This window comes from Pogonomyrmex barbatus, unplaced genomic scaffold, assembly GCF_055798465.1.
Source record: "Pogonomyrmex barbatus isolate J1 unplaced genomic scaffold, ASM5579846v1 scaffold5, whole genome shotgun sequence".
Taxonomy (NCBI): domain Eukaryota; kingdom Metazoa; phylum Arthropoda; class Insecta; order Hymenoptera; family Formicidae; genus Pogonomyrmex; species Pogonomyrmex barbatus.
In genome coordinates, this window is record NW_028297149.1 from 4564915 (window position 1) to 4589057 (window position 24143).

General features: G+C 41.6%; 1 protein-coding gene across 7 annotated transcripts in view; it reads left to right on the plus strand.

Annotated features, from left to right (window-relative positions):
• Positions 1-24143, plus strand: part of chm (lysine acetyltransferase chameau) — a 47382-nt gene that overhangs the window by 15038 nt on the left and 8201 nt on the right. For 5 of the 7 annotated variants that reach the window (XR_016140487.1, XR_016140489.1, XR_016140490.1 and 2 more), the window contains exons 10-13: positions 4845-4938; positions 11342-11488; positions 12833-12939; positions 13768-13910. Coding sequence is in view for 2 of the 7 variants with exons in the window: in XM_089082037.1 (XP_088938163.1) it covers positions 4845-4938; positions 11342-11488; positions 12833-12939; positions 13768-13890 (471 nt within the window). In the remaining 5 variants the exon portion in view is untranslated. Of the gene's footprint in view, positions 1-4844; positions 4939-11341; positions 11489-12832; positions 12940-13767; positions 17363-24143 lie in introns of those variants that run through there. The other 2 variants (XR_016140486.1, XM_089082036.1) reach the window with 2 other exon arrangements.

The following is a 24143-nucleotide window of genomic DNA, read 5'->3' on the forward strand; positions in this document are numbered from 1 at the left end:
ATGATCACGCAGACGATCTCGAATCATCTTACGTGAACTATACACGATCAACAAGAGAGAAATAACGAGAGAAGGAAATGACTCGTTCAAATCTATTCGTTCTTGACGATCATGTTTTACATGCTGCTTTTCTTCTAGTTAAATAGTAATAAAATAGATTATGTAATGGAGTTACAGAATTTTCAGGAACGGTTAAATTCGAGTCTTGCGTTCTGAGATTGCGAGTTCACAGAAATTGCAATCAATCGGCCAAAGGGTTCTTTAATAACGATAACGAGCTGTCTGTTTGCGCGCTTCATTGATCGAAAAAGAACACTCGCCATTAATTTAATGCCCACTCGCTATCTCGCTACGAGAATTGTGAATTGTGTGCGGGTGCATATAACTGAGTAGAAATGCCATCGACACGCGTTGTACGTTTTCGAGGCGACGGTTCTCGTGGCGTGATTATTTCACATCAGAGCCACTCTTGTTTCGTATTTTTAAAAATCATAAATGCCGATTAACGACACATTGCAGACACTATTGCAACGATGACACTCGAGTAGAAAAGAATCCTTAAAAAATATTTATAAATTATTATTCGCATATCATCAAACGTAATTGAAATGAAAATTATCTAAAAGAAAATCTTAGATGGAATGAAAAAAAAAACAACCAAAAATGTTCCTTGTACTTTTTCTGGTCTGTTGGTAATTCTCCAGTTCTTTTTTTTTTTCCTTGATAGATCAAACTTTCCAAATTTTGTGATAATATTTGGGTTATTCTTTCGTCCTGAATGTAATTGTCTCAGCTTGTATGAGTTTTTATTTCTTTTATTCCGAATCTTCGTACCGCGTCTAATAAGAGATGAGGGAGGGATGCTTCTCGAATTCTCATTACTTTATCTCGAGATTGATTTGTCACGCGGTACGGTTCGTGCGGTTCGATCACGGAGCGTGAATCCACGTCGTGGATCTTTGATGAAACTATTTGATGAAACTATTGAACTTCTCGTTAGGTCGGCTAAGCTAATCGAAAGATATAGAGAGAGGAGCGCCTATGTTGCTCATACGTAGATGTGCGCGTATCTGTCTGTGTGCACAGTATCGTTTCTACGGCGCAGATGGTGCGGTTGCTGCCCGAGAGACATATGTATATATGTATATCGTTACGATCATTGATCTGTTTTATTCCTTTCTCGCACGTAGAGCGCGACGGGCCGTGGCTGTGGTCCGCGATCGTTACTCTATGCGCCACCTTGCCGTGTTCCGGAGATGAAGAGAGAGAAGGAAAGAGAAAGAGAGAGAGAAAGAGAGAGAAGTGCTGGTATCGATTCCGACGAACTATATATCCGCAAAAGAAGCTGTACCTCGCTTCCTCAGGCGAGAGAACTGCACTTTTCTTCTACATCGGCCCGAGGACCGTAATTATTGACGCACGAGCCAGGATTCCACATGGAAAGATTTCGATGCGTATCGGGAACGAAATCAAACGAGTGTATCCCGTGTATATACCATAAACGTGTTAAACCACCGGAATCATAGCTCGATTAACATTTCGTATGACTGGTTGATCTCGACTTCAAATCGAAATAAAGGAAAATAATCATCCGAGAGGTTGTGAGAAAATCGAATGAAAAGGCAAATTTATTTCTTAATCGTCGAGAATCGTTTAATTCTCACACAGAGATGCAAACTCTCGTTGCGAAAGCCAATGAGTGTCTCTTTTGATTGAGAATTTCCTGCGGCCTCGATGGCGGAGAATTCACGATCCTCCCTCGTCAGAATCCGAATCTCGCCGTTTATCATCGCCGATCGATTTCGAACGAGTTGACAAAGTGCCCCGTCGCCTTTATACGACGTCGCAGGGATCGGACGGCGCGAGAAAATAAGACCGAATAGCCGAGAGAGAGAGAGAGAGAGAGAGAGAGAGAGAGAGAGAGAGAAAGGGGGGGAGAGAGAGAGAGAGAGAGAACAGGAGAAGGAAAAGTACATGGCCTCCTTCGTCACGGTGCTGGTGGGGACGTCGAGACGGCCCTGAGCAGCCCAGAGACTACCGGGCCCAAGGACGTCGCGGGCCCCAGATTTTCTCGCGTCCCCTCTCTTGTTTCCTCTTTCTTCGCCCTCGATGTCATAACGAAGAAATTTTTGATGCGTTTGAGATTGATGGGATCCCGTATATTTTACATTTCTCGGAGTGATAGAATGAATAAAATCGACGGAGACAACTCAGACTTTAGGAACTCATTCGCTGACTCATTTCCATTCCCGTCGATTTGTTTCACTTAACTCCGACGACCAACCGTCGAGACGAGTAGTCATCCTCTTACATTAAATCACTATACTTTCTCCGTTGTGTCAATTCTTACCTTCGATATCATTCATCTGGCGATTTTTAATAAATTGCCAGTCTTCCTTCTTCCCTTGAATTTTCCTCATATACAGTCTATCATAACATTGATTAATAAATCATCAATATTTTTTGGACATTACATCATCAGTAAATCTGTTTCGGGATACTCCGAAGAAAATCTATCCCTATTTCCCATAAAAGTTAACCTGCTCTGTATTCTTCTTACAGAAATGAATTTCCTCGAGGCGGTTGCTCTTTCAGGGTCCAAAATTCTCCTTCCTCGTCGCTCTTTTCTGTTTCCGTATACACGTGTATTTCCCTCCCTCCAGCTCTGTCTCTATTTTATTCCTCTCTTCTCGTCTTCGCCTTCTTCTTTGCCAGTTAACACGCCAATATGCACACGTGGGCACATCGTGTGTACGTATACACCGACCACGGGTCGTGTCCTTCGGACCGTTGCTGCCTCGGCAGTTAGCAACAGCACGGCCGACGCACGGCCGGAAATACCGGGTGTCCGAATACCATCGAGACTATTTTGTTCGAGCGCTGCGTATTGAAGTGCTTAAGGATTTACTGGATGTAAAGTGCGAGCGGACAGGTCTCGCGTCGGAAAAAGAGTCACGTGGCGTTGCCGCGTCATCGCGCGCGGGGCATTAAAGGACAGGTGGTCTTAATTGCGATCCGATAATCTTTTTTTCCTTCACGGCTGGAAAGCGGCTGCACTTTCGCGATTTTGCACGAGCCTTTGTGACGAAAGGAAAAAAGAGGAAGCGCACCGTGCCTTAGGTACGCGATGACTATTAATTTTACGAAAACCGCACGACACCGCATGCCTTCCGAATTCATTCTCGGAGAAGTAACTGCGGCTTTGTAATATTTCCTTTCGTCCACCCAACGAGGTATATCCTCGGATCCCTAGAATACTTCGCGGAAAATGATAGTTGCCGTCTCCGGGATATAACTCGTAATCCCGGCTGAGAGATTAAGCTCCTCTTTCATAGCGAGAATCGACAGGAAGTGAGATAGAGGGAAAGAGAAATAAAGAGGAATGAAGAGAGATTTTGCTTTTTCTTTTGCGTCGCTCGGATGGTCATTAATCCATTGCAGTCGCGTCTCGCGACATCCGGCGCTCGCCGCGGAAAAATATCTGATATAATAATTCCTGCCGTCTGCTAAAATATTATTTATATTCAATAAAATTCAACGCTTAAATACCTCTCGCGCTGAAGTGCTTTTACAGAAATGGCGTTTCATCGGCGTCGGTTGGATTAACCGTACTCACCCCGGGAACAACCGTTCTTACCCTTCCCTTTTTTTCTCACCCGACTCTCGGTTTTCCGTGCATTTTGCGACGTTGTAAATAGCCCTCGCATCGCATATATTTTCTCTATCAATGCCAAATCGAACATAGTAAATTTTACATCATACGTGTTCGAATCGTGCATTTGACTGTCCAAGGATATTTTATTTCCTCTTGCCGTGTCTCGGCGCCGCAAGACAAGACCTCCCAGAAATTCCTTTTTAGCACAAAGGCCTTCGAGCGGAAGCGATACGTCGGCAGGCATGACAAATGCAAAAGGAGCCTTCCGATCGTATGGCCAAGAAGTCCGGCCATCTTCGGTTAGAGAAACCGAATGCGAGACACCTTGTACATTAGACGTTTATTTCACAAATAGGATAAGTTAGATCTCGAGACGAGTTTGAGCGCGAGGCGAGGCGAAGCAAGGCCTGTTTTAGCGGAATTTTAAGAGGCTTCCATAATAGATGACTTAAGGTTGATATACTGGGCGTAATTCCAGAAAAGGATTTTATCTAGTTTATGATAAACCGTGTGACGTGTGCACGTGCTTGGTTAAAAATACGGGGACGTGGGTCTTATTCAGCGCTCGAATGCTTTATTTCCAAGGGTAACATTTTTGGAATCGCGGCGGTCTCTTTCTTTCAGGCGCGTGACTTCTTCCGCAAGTTCCGCGAATCCGTTACAGGATGGCACCATAAAAAATTAATGCCGGTCTCTTAAGAGAAACGTCCCAATGGAGTACGCGATGATCTTTGGTTAATTTTTCGAGCTATTCGTAACAGACAAGAGCCTGACTCCCGCGAAAAGATCGCGAGTCGTGACGCACAGATATCGCGTTGGATTCTAAATATATCTAAGTTACGAATGCGCTCTTATCTTCCTCATCACGAAAGCGTGCATTTCCGTTGCATCAACGTCACACTTTCATAGAACGTGTCTGGCGTGTTCGCGCTGAGGAAAATATCATCGATCATGCCTTTAATAGCGAATGCATTTGTAGTTTTGCTTTTTTTCCTACGTAACACGAGACAGAATCATTTTTTAATAAAACCTCAGATAATCTATAGTTCCTAACGGAAATGATTTTCCAATTATTCCATGTAGCAATATATCATTAATTTTTATCACTCTTGGAAGCGATATAGCACTCAACTAAATTTTCGCGAGCTGAGTGTACATTTGCTAAACGAGATCTTAATATTTGTTTCAGGAGAAGAACTCCTTCCTGAATTACAATGTGTCCTGCATTCTAACGCTACCGCCTTATCAAAGACAGGGTTATGGCCGGCTACTCATCGACTTTAGTGAGTACAGATATATTTTGATATATTTATTTGTTTTTGTTTTGATTGTTTCTTGTCAAAGCTTAAAAATCATCATTGCTCTCAATTATTGACTTGAACTGAAGATGCAACAGACTCTCATTATAATGTAACGATTTATGCTTTCTTGCGTTTTTTTTCCTCTTATTGAACCTGTCCATCTGAAATAACAACCATTTTATAATTACTCTTTCTTTTTTATTTCATACGAATGATTTGAATGTGCCATCTCACATTGAAAAGTTTTTTAATAATTTTATTTAGTCAATCGACGTGAGTGACATATTATCATTATTTTTTATTCACCAAAATTGGATTCAGGGATATATCCTTACTACATTTTTGCACTGAAAATGACTCAAATTCTAGTTGAAATGTTTGATACTTTTTATTGAGAAACGTAATTAAAATTAAATATGTAATTACACTGTTACAGCGCTAATTCTCATTAGCGTTATTATTATCCATCATATTGAGAATCTTTTTTCTGTAATATTTATTTATTTATGTATTCGACCAGTTACAATACATACAGAGGAACAAATGAATATGTCGCAAAATAGAGAGGCGCTAGCAGTGCTGCTGTTATAAGGCCTCCCGAGGTCTTCTAGTCTTTTCTACATTCTATATACGCATCTCGGTTTGCGTCTCGGTCGAGATCGCAATCGACCTTATCGCCGAGCATGCGTCCACACTTGACGCTTAAATGCGGAATGTACGATTGCGCGGTGATTCTTCGTCGATGTTACACGCACGAACACGCGTGTACTTGCGCGCGAGCGCGACGGTGCTGCGGCGAGACGAGGCGAGATGAGACGAGGGGAAGCGAGGCGGGGCGAGGCGCGCAGCTTTGATAATTAAACGTGGGGCTTTTTGCCGTGACGTCATTTTCATTGATGCCGAGCGAGCGTCGGTGGCGTCAGTGGCGGACATCGCGGCGCTACTACACCGATAGTAGTATGAGGGGGAAGAGGGGTTCGTCGGGAGTTGGTTGGTTGGTTGGCCGAGGGTCGACGTACTGTGCCGCCGTGTGTCGGTCGGTCGACAGGAGCCGGGAGGAGCGGAGGGTGGTTTCACAACCCCGCCGGCTTTTCCGCGAGCGAGACGGCACCCTCTCCCCTTCGTCCTTCCTGCATCCAGTGTCGGTGCCATCGACTCCGCCGCCGGCTGTATTTCGACTGTACAAGGCCGGCGCTACGAGCCCGCGCGCCCCTACGCGCGATATCGCGTCGCACCCCGCTCGAATGGATTCGATAACGTTTATTTGTCTGCAGAAAAATGTACAGAGAATTGCTTAAGCATTGAATTACAATATCTAAAACTACTGTAGCAAAAATATATATTTAAATCCATTTAAATGATTTGAGAGAGAGAGAGAGAGAGAGAGAGAGAGAGAGAGAGAGAGAAAGAGAGCGTCTCTAATATCTGCTCAGATATTTTTTTATTATGCTAATTTATCATTTTGATCTTTAATCCTTAAAATTTATCATTTATTATTATTATTATTATTATTATTATTATTATTATTATTATTATTATCACTATCATTATATTAATCATGTTTAATATCTGTAGAACAGTAAATTACAGTATCATCTCTCTCGTTACACGCGTTAATATGTATATGTAAAACAATGTTGTATTTAATATTTCGCCTAAAAAACATCGCAGCGTCTTACTTTCGTAAATTTGTAAACTCGATGTCTACGAGTATGTAAGTATCGTTAGCGTTCCTGATAACGGCGATGGTGGTGGTGATGGTGAACTGTGTGTAGCGTTAGGTTGGAGAGCGAAGTGGTCTGTGGAAAGTGCGACGCCCGGCGTCTCGCCGCATCGATCGACCCCCACAATCGCCGCCGCCAACGTCGACGTCGTGTACACGCGTGCAGACACGCATGCGGCGAGATACGCGTACACCCGCGCTTCCTGTCTCACGCACGCGGCGTGTTCTCCTCTCTCCTGGATGACTGCTCCTCCGCGCACCTTGATCCCTATAGTACAGGCTTCCTGTACCTGCTCTATACCGCCGCTGCCGCTGCCGCTACCGCTACCGCTCTTCCTCCTCCATCCTCTCGACTATACTCTTCTCCCCGCATGACGCAGGGCGCCTGAAGGGCTTGGAATCATATGACCTCTCGTGACCTCGCTCCACTATCCCTACGTAGGATTGGCAGGGTCACCGACGCCCTTTCCCTACGCCTAGGGAAAGATGAAGGGTACACGCCAGTTACACGACGAGGAAGGGCAATCAAAGGATGGGAAGGGTAAGAAGGGGAGAGAGTCTGCGAGAGGTTATCGTCACAACGCCGCTGCAACTGGGCAGGGTCGGCTTGTGATATCTCTCACCTACGTCGAAGGAGTAAAGAGCAGATACGCACCACATCTCGTCGCGATATCATCCTGTTAGATGGACGAACTGCTCCTCCCATTAACACGATATTTTTTTTTAAGACCGCCGCAATGTCTCGAAGATGGATCGTTATTACTTCACGGAGAGAAATTACGATAGAAAGTAGAAGAAAATATTTGGAGATTGAGTCTCAGCTTGGTAGCTTAAGTTACTAAAAATTTAAAAGCATTTCTACGAGAACAGATAAGAGACATTTAAAATTTAATGAAAGAACTAAATTTATCGAAATATAAATAAGTAGAAAAAACAAAAATATTTTTTTCTTGATTCGTAACTGAAATTTATTAAATAAAGATCGCCCTTTAATTGGAATTTTTATATTAGCGTCTCTTCGAGCACTTTGGAATCGTTCCTTTAAAAAATTGTTTATCCGCAATTGTAATAGTTTCTCCCATCAATATAATTTTTTTAGTTTCGACTAACAATTATACAACTTATACAATAATTACGAGTCTAAATTGAAACTTCAATCATGTTGCGCAATATTACGACTTGGCCATCAGTGTTCTACTGAAGTGCACCAAAGATAAATATTCCTGGCGAGTCGTAAATCTCCTCGTCAGTGAGTTTTCCGATCACAGGGCAGCGAACTACTTTCAACAACACCCAATTTCACCGTCTACGCTTTTTTCGCGATTCGCACTCTCGTTCGGCCTGCGCCCTTCGACCTTGTCCAAGACTAGGAGGTGCGCGCTGTCTGTCTGTCTGTTGTCTGTCTGTCTGTCTGTCTGTCTGTCTGTCTGTCTGTCTGTCTGTCTGTCTGTCTGTCTGTCTGTCTGTCTGTCTGTCTGTCTGTCTGTCTGTCTGTCTGTCTGTCTGTCTGTCTGTCTGTCTGTCTGTCTGTCTGTCTGTCTGTCTGTCTGTCTGTCTGTCTGTCTGTCTGTCTGTCTGTCTGTCTGTCTGTCTGTCTGTCTGTCTGTCTGTCTGTCTGTCTGTCTGTCTGTCTGTCTGTCTGTCTGTCTGTCTGTCTGTCTGTCTGTCTGTCTGTCTGTCTGTCTGTCTGTCTGTCTGTCTGTCTGTCTCTCTCTCTCTCTCTCTCTCTCTCTCTCTCTCTCTCTCTCTCTCTCTCTCTCTCTCTCTCTCTCGCTCGCTTCCTCTCTCCTCCTTCCGCCTCTTCTCTTTTCCGTCTCGTCGATCCATCTTCCTTTCTCCCATCTCGCGGCGGTCATCGTTTTCCTCTTTCTCGAATTTCCACTCTTAAATTTCCTCCCTTCTGCCGGTTCTCCATTCTCTCCCTTTCCCCTTTCTCCCTCGCTCGCTACCCTTTCTCCGCGCGCCGATTCCAAAAGTCTGTAAACTGAACGGACGCGTAATGAATGCGTTCCACCCTCCCAAAGTAATCAGCGGCGAGATGGAAAGGGAAAGAGAGGAGCAGAGCGAGGTGGGCTCGCAGAGTGCTGAGGGAAGAGGGAGGGGACATCGAAAAGGGAGGATAGAAGTGTCCTCTCTGTCGGCGGAGATACGCGGTTTGCGAAGGTGGAGGAGATGGAGCGGCGCGTGGTCGTTGAACCCTTCGCCGACTGGGAACACCCTAGGATGGGAATGGGAACGTGCGGGATCGGCAATATCCTGGTCCGGGCACGCTACGGAGACACATTTCTCTCCCGCTTTGTCACCGTTCATGTCCACAGGATAAAGAGGCCCGAAGGTCCTCCTCGGACGAGCGCGGGGAAGCATTGAACGAATCCGTTCAACGCTGATCGCTGCAAGATCGTACGATCGAGTACGCGATAAATGTATATCGGACATGTGTAGACGATGACCATGGAGTCGTCTGAGATCGAATCAAGGAGGAATCAAGTTCCCTTCGGGAACTACACGCAGCGAAAAAAATGTCATGATGCGCTCTTTCGAGATTTCCGTACGAATCAAAATCAAAAAGGCTAAAATAAAATTTTATTCTCGCTTTGCGTCAAATGTCGATAACTTATCCGAAGACATGTCAAGAATATTTCTTCTGCTTCGCTCTATGAATTATTTTTGTGGCAAGACACAAAGCGTGCACTTTAATTTCCGAGTACGGAGATGCGCCAGCGGACGAGCGTCCCAAGATTTTGGATCAAGATATTCGGGACAATAAATCAAAGATGCGTCCTTCGGCCGGCGCGTCGCGAGTAATCTCTTAACACTTAATTATGTCGCGCTTTGATCTATTAGCCGCGCGGAAACGGTACATTCAGAGCTCCACATAAACGGGGCAGCAAGATTTATTCGGCGAAAGACGGCAGCGGGCGCAATCACTTTGCTAATGAAGGAGCTTTTGCCGGCGGAGATGGAGCAGGGGGATAATTTCGGGAGCGACGGCGGGGACGACGACGAGACGTTAATGCGAACGATACGACGTGTGTCAGATACCGTACCGCGAATTCATCGTTCACATCCACGTCCTGACATGGCCATGGCCGTGTATGTATGCGCGCGGCAGAATCGGTTATACATAATGCAAGGTGCAGCTACCTCACTCGCGGCAAAAATCCATGCGAAATGTGAACGAACGAACATCGTACGAAAGTGCGAGTCCATTAAATCCCGATCCTTTAGACCCTCTCGAGATTGACTTTTACACAGGCCAGCCTTGAATTCCACAAATCAGTCCCGTCTCTTGATATCTTCTCGCGCGGTGACTTGTGTCACTTCACCTTCAGAATCCTCGTACGAGAGATAATTTTCGCGTCATGAAGGTGAAATGACGAGAATCATCGGACGAGATGCTCGTTATAAATTCTATCGTTTGATTCATTCTTGGGTAGAAACTCAAATCGTTTCGCTGACGAAAACTCGAACGAAAACTCGACGGAAACTCGACGAAAACTCGAACTCGATTTTCAGTTGATTGTTGGCTCCGGCCAGGAGGGAAGAGAGACAAATCAATGCTCCCAGAGCGAGAGAACCGCTTTGCACTCCGACCGTAGATTTCACTCGCGCCGGCTCTGATAAGAACGCCCATCGATCGCGACATCGGCGTTTAAATGCGCGCGTTATCGATCTCTGACTCGGATTGCGGTAGATCTGGATCTGACATTTAAGTCGCCCTCTGAAAAACGGGTTTTTAACCGGTCCGTCGAATAATTCCATTGACGTGGACGGACGGACGGACGGATGGACGAGTGGCGCGCAACGGGCGATTTCGTCGATTTACCGGCGAACAGGCAGTGGGAGGAGGGGAGGAGGGGGAGGCACACGACACGAAACACCTCGGGGTGCCTTCTCTCTCCTCCTCTCCCCCGTCTGTCTATACATTTTTCTTTGATGCCTCGTCGCAGAATACTTGGGACAAACGAGCCGGAACGGACGTTCAACCGGAACAGACGTAGGCCAGTGCCGAGTCTGCTCTTGTCGGGCCCATCGTCACTTGTCCGCTTTAAGTGTATAATAGGATTTCGTTATCCAATTATGCTTTAGAAATTTCACTTGTGAAGAGTTCGCTAGTCCCGACCGATTATATTTCAAAAACTCGCCGCAAATATTTTATTATATGAGAATTGCCACACATATGTACTTATAAAAAGATGCAATTTTCTTAAAATAGAATAATTGAATATTTTGAAAGTTTTCTTTTTACAAAAATTACTAATCGATGCATGAATTTTATTGACACTGGTGTCGCCCCAATAAATAAATTAATTTACTTCTTTTTACAATAAAAATGTATTCATGTAATATGTGAAATTTTAATCGATATCGTTAAATTAATTAAGATATTATAGGGAATATATAGTTCTGGTTTTAGCTGGATACATCGACAAATCTGTTAGTAATGGCACGTTGTTAATGACAAAAATAAATAAATATAAATTCAAATAATTATTATAAACACCAAGCTTTAGCCATAATCGTAAAAATTCTAACCGTTCTTATATATTTCTCCTGTGAGATATACTTTGTCGGTCATAACATAACTGTTTAATTTGATTTGGTAAGAAGCGCGAATTCGTTAACATTTAACGAATAAGAATTTGCTAATTTGATGCGCAGGTTACCTGCTGACAAGGGTCGAGAAGAAGATCGGTTCGCCGGAGAAGCCGTTGTCGGACCTCGGTCTGATCTCCTACCGCAGCTACTGGAAGGACGTTTTGCTGCAGTACCTCTGCAATTTCGGCGGCAAGGAAATCTCCGTAAAAGGTAGGTCAGCGCGAAGCCTCGCGTCCGCAGCCGTCAACCATCAGTCCGTTTTGACTTCCGGCAGCTTTACGGTGAAGCGGCACTTAAATATTCATGCGCGGATTGAAAGTGCGCTAATGCGACTCACGGGAGATCTCGCTTTGAATCCGCCGATTCAACACCTACTTTCGAAAGTGTAATTTTCCCGCGGAGGAAAATTTACATACGTCACGTAATTCGGCGAAGATTTCTAGAAATTTCATGAAAATGTTTTAATCCTGCCGCCGGGAGATCCTTCTTCTTCTCAGACTCGTTACTTCTCGCTGCTTCATCAGAATCGAGAGTCTATTCTGTTTCAATTTATTTACGAGCTACACAGAGTGATGATCATGATTTTTTATGATTTTTTTTTAACATAAATGTGGATGTAACTCGAAAACGACTAATTTTCGGATCTATATAGCTTTTATATAGCTTTTTTTTCCTTCTTTTTGGATCTCAAATCACAAGAGGTAATGCGGGCGAATATCCAGACACTCTGTTCAGATATACATTACGCATAACAGAATCCATTTTCGATGAATATTATCGCTTTTAGTTTAGATTTTGTTGCCTCGAGACGAGGGAATCGTCAGCGGGGCATTTACACCGCATTGTTATTGATCCGATGGTCAAGTTTTCCCAACGTAACTGGTTTTAGCGGTTGAATAATTGTATTCACGGGGGCAGGATAAATCGCCCTCCCATTGAAAACCACAGCAGATTATATATGATTCATCATTTCCGCATTTTTGCGACTGCTACCGTCGGACTCTTCATTTATTATCATTTATACTTTAAAATCGCGTTAAGTGGATCCAGTATCGATCGAATTGACGCAAAACGAATGTAAAAAAAAATATATATATATATATATATATACATATATATATATATATATATATATAGAGAGAGAGAGAGAGAGAGAGAGAGAGAGAGAGAGAGAATTGGAGAATCTGAAGATGGGACTCTCGTGTGACTAATCAGAAAGACAATAAAAGAAGAAACGCAAGTGTCAGGTTTTTTTTACAGGTTAACAGTACTACTCTTCATACATAAAATATCTCCATACATAAATGTAAATAGTAATAAATTCACGATGTTTTATTCATCGTGTATCTTCCTCCTAGCCCTGCGTCAATTTTATTATCTTGCCGTTTGGTACCGAGAGAGAAACAAATTTCTTCTATGAGATTGGATCATTATGTGTTTCTTCGAGACTTTTCCATCGACGACAGTTGTCACTTTTGGTGGGAGAGAGACCATTGTCGAGCACGCGCGAAAGAAAAAAGGAGAAAAGCACAAGCTTGGTAATTCTTCTTTCAGATATCAGCAAGGAAATGGCCATCGACTCGTACGACATTGTCAGCACTTTACAGGCCCTCGGCATGATGAAGTACTGGAAGGGCAAGCATATCATCCTGAAGAAACAGGTAAGCGCTTCTTTGTATCGTAATCTATCCTTATATATACGTATATACGTGCGTGTATGTGTGTTGTGTATTTGTGTTATGTGACTCCCCTTTATTCCGCGAAAGATATCGTCCGTTTCTTCATACGAATATGTTTGTCAGATTTATCGTGGCCAATTTCAGGAATCGTTGGTAAAGACTAAAAACTTGTTGAAGATTACCTCGTGTGAAATATCATAATTTTTATTGATATAATCCCAATAATACATATTTATCGTACGAAAAATCATACGAAAATGATGTAAAAGAATTGAGTAATGCATTATAGATATTCGAATAATGGAACAATACAAGAGCCATCTGTCGTAATGAAAATCCAATGCGATATAATCTTATAAATAATCAATATCGCGGGAGTATTCTTATCCTAATGTGTGTTTTTTTCCTCACTTCAAATCAAATAGCGCAGGTAGATAATAGAGGAATAATGATTGCTCGATATAACGCCTCTCGTTGTGCAAACAGTATGAATATCGAAAATATCAGACATATCTTATTAACGTGATTATGACGCAACAAGGACGATCCGATTTCACTCGATCGTTCGTCATTCGCCCCGGGAAACGATATATCCCGGACGATATACGATCGGACAGCACGACCGCGAAGCTAATTATCATTCGGTTAATTCGACCATGTACTCACCCTTTGGCGCTTCGCGCCCATTGTACGTCCCCTCGACCCTTCCCGTCCTCGTCAATAGAAAATATTCGCGAGCCGTCGCGTCGCTCGGAGCCGTGAGTTAAAAAAAAAAAGAAAAAAAAAGAGAGATCGTTGAAATAATTTCAGGACGTGATCGACGACTACAAGGAGAGGGTGAAGAGACGCGGCCCCGTCTACAAAGAGATCGATCCGGAGTGTCTAAAATGGAACCCCTTCCAGCCACCCAAGACGCCCTCCGCCTCGAACTAAGGTCTACCAGGAGCCTGAAAGTACGCTACCTCTTCTCCACCCCTTCTCGTCTTCTCCCCTCTTCATAGCGCGACTCGAGAGACGACGATCGATTCTCGCCGTCGTCATCGTCGTCATCGTCGTCACCATCGTCATCGTCGCTTTATTAGGGATGTTGCCGGATTCAGCGACTATTCGGTATCCGGCCAATCCAGCCATATTTTTTTATAACCCGTCGGATTACGAAAAAGTCATTTTCCATAATTCAATAGATAATTATATATAAAATTTGAATTTTTTTGAAATGCAATGAATATTAAAGTTAATAACTTTTATCATGTAAGATACATTCATAAAAATACTTAGTTAAGTTAGGATGTCTAATGAAATAGATAGATCCTCGAGATATTTCACGATGTCCGACGAATCTGCCTAAATATTTTTATCAATATTCGATTGTTGATAACATATACATTTACATATATGATATGTGTGTGCACATATATTTGACTTTTTCAATTTTTTTTATGTAATTGCCGAATAACCGAATATCCGATTATCCAGCAAATTCTATCCGGCACATCCCAATCTTTATCCGTTTCCGACCTTCCCACCAAGCACTCACGCAGTGCGAGAAATAAGCTGACAGATTTCACACCAGTGAGAACCATGAAAATCCTTCCAAGTATTCCTCCGTCGTCCCGAAGCACACAGTGAAGACGACGGTGAGTATCTCATTCTATTGGCAATATCGTTAAGCCTCACCGCGAGAAGGACTTCTCTCTTCATGTTTAAGATGCGTCGGTCGGAGGTCGACAGGATCCGATAATAATTGCGACTGGAAAGTGCATGAGAAACGTCTCTCCGATGCTGACGAAAGCAGGCAAGCCGATAAGACATGGCGACTGATGAGATGTCGAGGATATATTTATACTCGCATTATCATTTCGCACTTGCCTGTTTTATTTTTAAACCGGATCTTCTTTTAATATATTTCCCACTTTAGTATCTTTTATTAGAAAAATGTGAACTTTTCTTTATAATTATTTATATCCGCCCGACAGTCAAGATATAAATTATGTACAGAAAAGATATTATCGAACGATTGAATGGAACAAGTTCTCGACTACGTAAATATGAATACGGAATGTAAATACACAATTAGCTGAGTTAGCACTTCAGGTTGCGTCTAAGATTTAAAATATTTATTTCGATAATTAGACGCCGCTCTTTGCCGCGACGCGACGGCGGCAGCGACGAGAAAACGTCAATTGTGCAAAGGCGAATTTTCGCATAAGCGAATATAGAAGATATTTATACAGAGGAGATATCACCGAACTCAACGCGACAAAGCCGCTCCTCTGCGCTGCGTCGATGCTGCGCCGAGTTCGTTGGTGCATCGACCTTGGCATCTCTCATTGGTGCAACCTCGTTGGTGCAGTAAGTTGCATAACGGCGGGGCCCCGTTAACGCGCCGGCGGCGCATCGATCAGATTGCGTCGAATGCGCGAGCAGTGGACCACCCGATGAAAATTCCTCAAATCTCGACGGTTTCGAATATCGCGATATAACGCACGATGAGAATCATCGGCAGAAATATCTGGTCTCGAAAAAAAATAAAAAAAAAAAGAAGAAAAATACATGCGCACGTATTTTTATAAAAGTCGATCGATTCTATTTTGAAATAACCGACGAAATCGCTCGATGCCAAATTTCAACTTTTTTTTCCAATGATTTAGTATTATTGCGTATCTGTGTGCTCGCGTTAGTCTTTAATTGGCGTTAGCCTTAATTAATCTCTTGCTGATTGTACAGCATCAAGATTTCACTCATTCTATCTGCAATTGTTAATAATTAAATCTGCAATTTGTTAATAGTTTACGTCAGATGTTAAAGTAACGGAAACGAGAGAAGGAGAAAGATAGTATTTTTCGTTTATTATTCGTGTGCTGCGGAATAATTTTACCGTTAAAATACCTTCGACTATACTGCATCACGGCCGCAAAACGTAGACACGAAAGATACGTTATTGATCGGTCTACCAAGGTGCACGCGTAGCTGCAGAATAGAGAGAACGAGAGAGAGAGAGAGAGAGAGAGAGAGAGAGAGAGAGAGATTTGCCAACGATGCAGAGGCCCACCGGCCTCGATCGAGCAATATGAAAATAACTCGAAAGGAGTCAAGGTCATGCGCGAGTTCAATTTAAATATGTCTCATTCGTCTGGACGCAGTTAATACCAGTATAATACCAGTTGTCAAAGGACAACCTCGAGAACGTCGTTTAAACAATTGGAAAGAGATCCAGCTTTCGAGTATTTTGAGGAAAAAAACTATAAAAGAAAATGATTATTGATTTTTCAAAAGTTATTTAATTTAAGATGAATTGAGAAACAATAGATTTTTTTTATAATATACTTAAAACTGTCGCTTATTATTTATAGCCTCGCAGCGTCGCGACGCTTTTATTAACTTTTCAGTAACTTTTCTCATTTTTTTACAGCCTAGAGATAAATTAAATATAAAATACGTTCGATATAATAAGCCTCTACTTTCCCAGAAGTGTCGAAGACGTTCTCACGCTTTTTGCGCGACGCGTGTAACGCAATTCTGACCCTCCCTCTTGTCACGAGCTGCGCGCTGATTTTAATTAATACTTCCCAGTTACCGGGAAACTCTCTCTTGTAACTAGTTAGCTTTGTATGCAGTGCGCTTCAACCAGCCACGTCGAGCTTTCCAGTCCGCGCCGATTATTTCGGCTCGTGCCACGCCGCCACGGGCAATGCGGGGAGAAGCTCGACTTGTAAACTTGCTCAACTTTATCCCCGCGTGCTGTGTCAAACTATCGAGAGTACTACCTCGCGAGACTCGCGGGCGATGCGAAGTGTATTTTCTTCCCAAGTGCATCTCACGAACGCTGGACGTGCGTATCGTTTTACGGAGATTGAAATCCGCGTGCTGCTGTGCTCTCATCGAGCGACGGTTGTCCCTCGCGGCCTCCACCCTCGTCGCGATCAGTCGTACAAATGACTCGCTCGTGTGATTTCGATGTTAATATTATATCAAATTAATTTATTAATTAATATTAATTAATGAATTGAAATTAATTCTAGAAACAGATTCTAAGAACAAGAAAATGTCTCGTGGACTCTCTACCGTCAACGTAGATTTCGATCTCCGTGATTTAAGAGATATTTGTATCAATTATGTTTCTTAACCCCTCGTGACTCGTCGTCATACAAATCGTTATATCAAATATATTTTTCTACCCAATGATTTTACGTTGTCACCGCGCACCGCTGTCTTTGCGCATCCTTGCATGCGGATGCGAGATCGATATGCGTGACAGATAAATTACAATCGTGATCGACGACCGGGGGTTAACACAGATCCGAACATTATATATTTCATTGTATATAAAATGTAGACATATATACACTTTTATAATCATTGTTGTCATCGTCACGACGTACAATAAAAAATGCAATACGAATCTGCAATTATTATTATTATTATTTTCTATACATTGTTGACTTTGTTCTGGAAAACGCTGAAAAATGATGAGAATAAATCTATGTTTTGCATTCGATACTTAGATTAAAATATAATAATAAAACCGTGATATCTGCGAAATATGATATTCAAAGAATAATTTTCATTCCATACATTCATTTACGGTAAGTAGCGCAATTTGTTTCGATTTTTTTCTTATCTTTTTTTCAGACATATGTTGACGACTCAATGTATAATTTAAACTTACAACTGTTGCTTGTTTCTGATCATACAATTTTTCTTCTCGTACCCTTTTCCATCCACAAATCCTTTACATTTATTTATTAATAAAGCGATATTGAGAGCCTAATAATTAAAACCTGTTTCAATTACATTGTTATAAATTTATTCTCTTTTCAGTCACATAGTGGATTTGCAATAAAACATTTAAATTTTTGGCGACAACATAATAATCATTTTATAAATTTTTATAGATAGATAACTATAAGTATAAAAAAATTAAAAAATTTTGATCTTTTAATTTTGATTTATTATTCGATGTTGAATTGGAGTCACTAGTTTAAATTTTTTACAATTGTCATTTAATATTGTTCGATTTTTTTATATAAAAAATGTACAAATATGTTAATGTAATATTTCAAAATTTTATATAAAATATGAAAATTCACATCTTTTTCTAATTCAAAAGGAAAATTCAAATTCTAAAAACTTTAATTTTTCGATTCGTAGTAATTTAACAGATAAGGAAAACGATACGCAGGAAACTCGCTGATTGATATCGCGAAAACGGATGACGTTGTGTCTACACTGTTTTCGTAGAATAGTATCACGTCATGTTGATATAGTCTTCAGTATGAGTAGAATTGCAAAACTTCTATCTTGAACAACTCTCTTGGCAAACGATACACGTCATCGTGAATGTTATGGCCTCGTCCGCACGGTAGGCCTGTCTCAAGTCATCGTTCAGAAAGGAATCGTTAGAGTGTATCACTTTGTAAATTTCGTCAGTGATTTATTGTTTTCATTTAATGCGATAAAAGTACAAAAAATTCTTCAACATTCATCTCGAGTCTACTTTAATTTTTCAGCATAAAATAGTTCTCTCTGATGAGAGGACTATTTTATAATTGCATTCGCGATTACAGCGTCATCGTAGATTGGTATTTCGATCTTATTCGATCTTAAAAACTCGAGATCTCGAGTCTTACGATTGCATGCAGCCATCGAAACGACGGTACGGCATATCGAGATCGTACTTGAAGCCATCTTCAGTACGAGATTGGATCATGAATGCTGCTTACAGTTTTGCAATTGGCACGCAAGCTAATATAATATATTCAGTTCGAATGGCAATTTAAACGTTGCTCGTAATCAAAACGCGCGATAAGAGCGCGAAATAGAATTCCTTCCAGGAACGTTAACCCCGCGATGCGTGCCGATCAGTCGACATGGCCCCGTTTTAACGCTCGTTAAAGTCGTCATTAAGCGCGTCCGACTTGCTCGTAATTCTACCCATAATATCTCTGATTCTACGGACGGAAAGACAGTTTTGGAAATACGAAGTGAGTTTCGGAGATAAGGTATTCTTATATAGGAAGTGCAACATCCGCACATTTCTTGGCAAATTTAATCGTTTCTTATCTGATAAGACGAAATATCATGTTCTATGAAAAAATTAGATAACAAAAATTATTCTTCAATTATTCTTCAATGCGGAAGTTACCTCGAAATTGATGTCAAGAGCTGCGAATATTCGAAACCATTTGGAGATATTATCTGAAGAGTTTCGTTGGAAAATAGCTTCATTCAGCGTTAAGAATAGAATGTATTTTACTTATGAAATTTTTCTAGAATTCATTAATTTGAAATAGAATGTTTTCGGGAGTGCCTTTCTCGTTAAGATTTTCTCGTACAACACGAAACCGCAGTGAACCGCGAGAGCGAACAGGTGAATCGTTTTTTGCTTCTTCTCGTCCTCATGCATATGCAGGCGAAGCGCATAGCCGTGCTTTCGAGCGCATCTCCGAAGAGAGAGGAAAAAAGCCATTATCGAACGCGCGCGTACGCGGTGCGTAAAATCGATGCTGATCAATTAGCATAATGATAACGTACGAGTTCTCGAATCGTCTGAGTATCGGGTAAAATATAAATTACTATTGTACCGACTATCGTACTTATCCTAGAGAATTTTGACAATAACTATGACACGACGATAAACCTAGAAAGTCTCGTCTTGAAGATAAGTCAACTCCGCATTCCGAACAAAAAAAAAAAGAAAAAAGAAAGGAATTTATCCACAAAATATTTTATCGTCTTGCGTCCTTTTTTCTTAATTTTTTTCCTCCTCTCTTTTATTCTCATTATGTCGAGTAAGCGATCGATTAGCTCCGATGGTGGTTCACATAGTGGTTTATTTTCTCTGCGCAGCGCAATTATACCGGGGCGTGATCAAATAGACTGAAATTACGAACGTCAGGATATTAAACCGGTAATTACGCTGATCTGATATTAATTTCCGAGTTTCTTTCGCGTCGAGCAGTAGCAATTTGCCGAACTGTGTTACACCTCGCCGCGCCACTGCACACGCGAGTCGGTCTTATTTTTCTTTTTTTTTTTTCCTTTCTCAAAGTAGCTCGCCATCGTAGGACAATCGCGACAAAGTCGATCATTTCTCATGACAAAGAGGGATGTGGCCGGAAATATATATGATAGAACGTAAGCACGGACAGACACGTTTTGCATAACAGAAAGCAATAAACGCGATAATAAACGTCACATAATGCATGCATTAAAGATGAGCTTTCAGAGGGTTGATTGTGTAATCTTGAAACAATTTGTGTAATCTTGAAAATTGTAAAAGTGAGGCTGTTTACTAGAATATTAAAAAAAAAATTTCCTCACTTTTGCAATTTTCACCTCGTTTCGAAATACACAATCAATTCCCAGATTTTACCTAGTTATCAAACATAATGCGTCAAAACATCGTCAAAATACTGTCGCTTGTATCGGCCTGATTAATTCATTCTCGCGTTTATGATCCGCGATCCAAAACGCCGAATTCACACGATCGAGCCGATAAACATGATAATTGTTCTGCGAAGAACTCTGCGATTTTGTATTCAGGAGCAATATTCGCGATTAACAACATAACTGAAATTGCCTCTCCAAGTCGCATAGTACGTCTCGATTATGGGAAGCAATTTTTACGTACGATCGCGCGGAGCGCTGACCAACGCTGAAATATGACTCCCGATTGACCGATCACGACTGGCCGCGCACGTTCGATTATTTATTAATTAATTAGCTCGAGGTAGAAGGAGCTCGATGAACAGCTCGTTGCTCGTCGTTCCTCACCGTTCTTGGGATTCCTTCACCGGGACGACGCGCGTGCACGCGCACGGAGTTGAATAATTGCGTTATACGACCTTCCCCCTCCCTCTCCCCCTCGTCGGTTCTCTCTACCCGGCCACGCGACCCCATGTAACGTCATTATCCCATTAGTCGACGATGAGATGCGCGACTACGACTCTCTTCTTCGCAACGGCCACACGCGCGCGCGCGCGCACACACACACACACACACACCACATACGCGCGCGCGCACGCACGCACGCATGCACGCACGTCGCGCGGTCAACAACATTCCGCGGCGACAAAGAGACGTCGGCTAATTTTATTTACTTTATTAAACATCAGCCACAGCGTCTGAGTTCTTCCGGAAGCGCCGGATGACGGATACATTGGAAAAGTCACGAGAAATGAAGCTCTGCATGACATATACATAAGTACGCCCTCATCAAACATTTCTCTTTATACGCTGAACTTTTTTATGTATATGCGGACTAAGTTAAATCTAGTCAAACTTTTTACGCAACGTGTATTTTTATAAATGTAACAAAAATGCATAGTTTTAGACATTTTTTTTTAATTCTGATGATGATTATTATTATTATAAAGTCAAATCAAAATAAATTCAAGTCGTTTTGTAAATTGCAAAATTTTTTAATAAGAAATTTTTAAGAATGCTATCGACTTGAAATTTTTCTTTCTTATTAAATTGTAAAAATTGTACATAAATGATTCTTATTTAATCTGTCTGGAGATTTTAAATAAATTTCTTTCAAAAGAATGCAGACTATTATAAAATCAAATTAAAATAAATTCAAGTCGTCTTGCTAAATTGCAAAATTTTTTAACAAAAAATTCTAAAAATGCTTGAACTTGAACTTTCCGTAGGATTCCCTAGAATCACACATGTTGTCATAGAATTAATTTTTTATTTTTATCAAATCGTAAAAATTGTACATAAACGATTCCTATTTAATCTGTCTGGAGGTTTAGCATTTACACCATCTTATATTTGTGCCATCGTAAATTACACGTTTGAGACTGGGAATCACTGTCGTCTCTCCTCATTTATGGGGGAATAATAAGGCAGCAAGGCACAGTCATATGAATTGCGCTCCAACAGGTGCCGGGTATCGAATCCACCAGAGCACCTGATGAAGTACAATTAACATGCAGCAGCCTCCACATACTCTTCCTCCCCGTGTCCGTTCCTCTTTTTCTTTCTCCTCCTTCGTGTCTCATGTACATGCACACTCGCACACACGCATAAGACTTGTCCTCTTTTTCTGGTCCCCTCGAAAAGGCGCGGTTCGTTTCTCCGCAGCGCGCGCTACTTCAGGTACCTGACTGACTTTTAAATTGGCACAGCCTAAAGTACCCGAGTAACGCGTGTCGCGAACGATACGTATCAATGAAGAAGACATGGCAGTGATCGTGGCAGCTATAGCAATCCATCGAGCGTTGATCGAAGTTGCGACGACATCAGGATGAGAGATCGGCGATTCCATCGAGTTTGCGCCTTTGGCCTTGGGTGAGCATCGATTAAATGATAATCGCATGCACATTAATGTTACAAAATCATCACTCGATACAGTTATCGGCAAGTTTCATCGGCGGCGCTGTAACAAAACCTGAAATAACGAGAGATTATTTCAGAAATTATTTCCCAAGTAAGAAGGGAGGATGTCACGGCGGGGGCCCGACCACGAACCAATCGTAAAAATCTGTAATTATTATTTTTGCGAAAAATACTATCTGAGAAATCGAACCTAGATTCCCTGCTTACTGCAGGCAGGTATCTTATCCTTTTGATTACTAAGGCATGTGATGATATTTAGATATAACAATAACGCATTTAGAACATGTTAAACAATACAATGTCATATGTACACATATACATTATAATATATATACATGTACATATATTCTCAAATCCTCACGACCGGTATTCCAGAGACATGGTGATCTTATTCTCTCGAATGCAGGTCGAACTGCAGTGACACCCAATGCTACTGACAAATATACCAAAATCCTTCCAGAGCGCAGCAAGAGAAAATCCAAATAAGAAGGGAGGGTGTGCGTCACGGCGGAGCCCGAACCAGTCGTGAAAACTCGTAATTATTTTGCGAAAAAATACCACCTCAGCCAGGAATCGAACCTGGATCTCCTGCCTATCGAGCAGGCATCTTATCCCCTCGACTATCGAGGCATGTGATGATATTTATCACAAATAACATATTTAGAATAACATGTCAACAATACAATGATACATATATATACGTATATTATAATATACATATATACAGGTATTCTTTCGAATCTCCACGACCGGTACTCCAGAGAGATGATGGTCCTATTCTCTCGAAATTGCACGAGGCATGACTCGAGCCCCCAAATAAGAAGGGAGAGTAACGTCACAGTGAGGACTCGTACCAGCCGTAAAAATTCCCAATTATTTTTTTTTTGTGAACAATATCATCCAGCCAGGAATCGAAGAATGGATCTTCTGCTTACCAGACAGATATCTAGTCCTTTCGACTACTGAGGCATGTAGTGATATTTGTACATAATACATGCTGTTTTGCGGCACGCCGGAAAACTTTTGAATCTCCGTGTAGGAGATTCAAAAATTAATGACAAATGATGCGAACGTCACGATTCGTGTATTCGCATGCGGCCCGCAAGCTCGCGATTACGTTAGTCAACTAAATAATATACATAGTACAATAAACCATGTGTTTCCGTCTGTTTCTACTATTTCTGTCATCTTCTAAAGAGAAAAACAAAGTTGTACTTTCGGGGGAGAAAGCACATAGATTCACAACTTCAGCCGATAGATAAGATTTGATTACAAAATGAGAAACTCGTTTACAAATGAGTTTCATTGATGATTCTCGTGAAGAGGAGACAGGAAGAAAAGCAATATTTTCACTTTACTCTACATAAAGAGCTTTTAAAATAATATGCTAGGTGAGGATCGAGGTTTGAACTTGCGAATATTATGAGTAGACTGTTTTTACACAGAGCCATCTATGCACTTTTATTTTCACTTTACAACTACAGACAGTTGGTGAAATCTCTCTCTTGGATATCATATGTTGCATATGCTGAATAGCATACCCAATAGTCACACCCTCCAAAGATCTCTTTGGAATACAATATTCTTCTTTAACGACGGATGCATACGGCCGATGGGGCAAGGCTTAAAAAAAAAAAACAAAAAACAAAAATGTATCTTCAGAAGAGAAGACGACAGACGTTTGGCATGATTGCAAAAAAGTAAGAGTCCTCATGGCTTGTCTTCGTCGGTGTCGCTTCTGTTACAAACGCAAAATTCTCATAAGTTTGTTTACAAAATGCGGATTTCTGCCGAGAAACAACGATTCTGACATATAGACAGGACAAGGACAGGAGCAT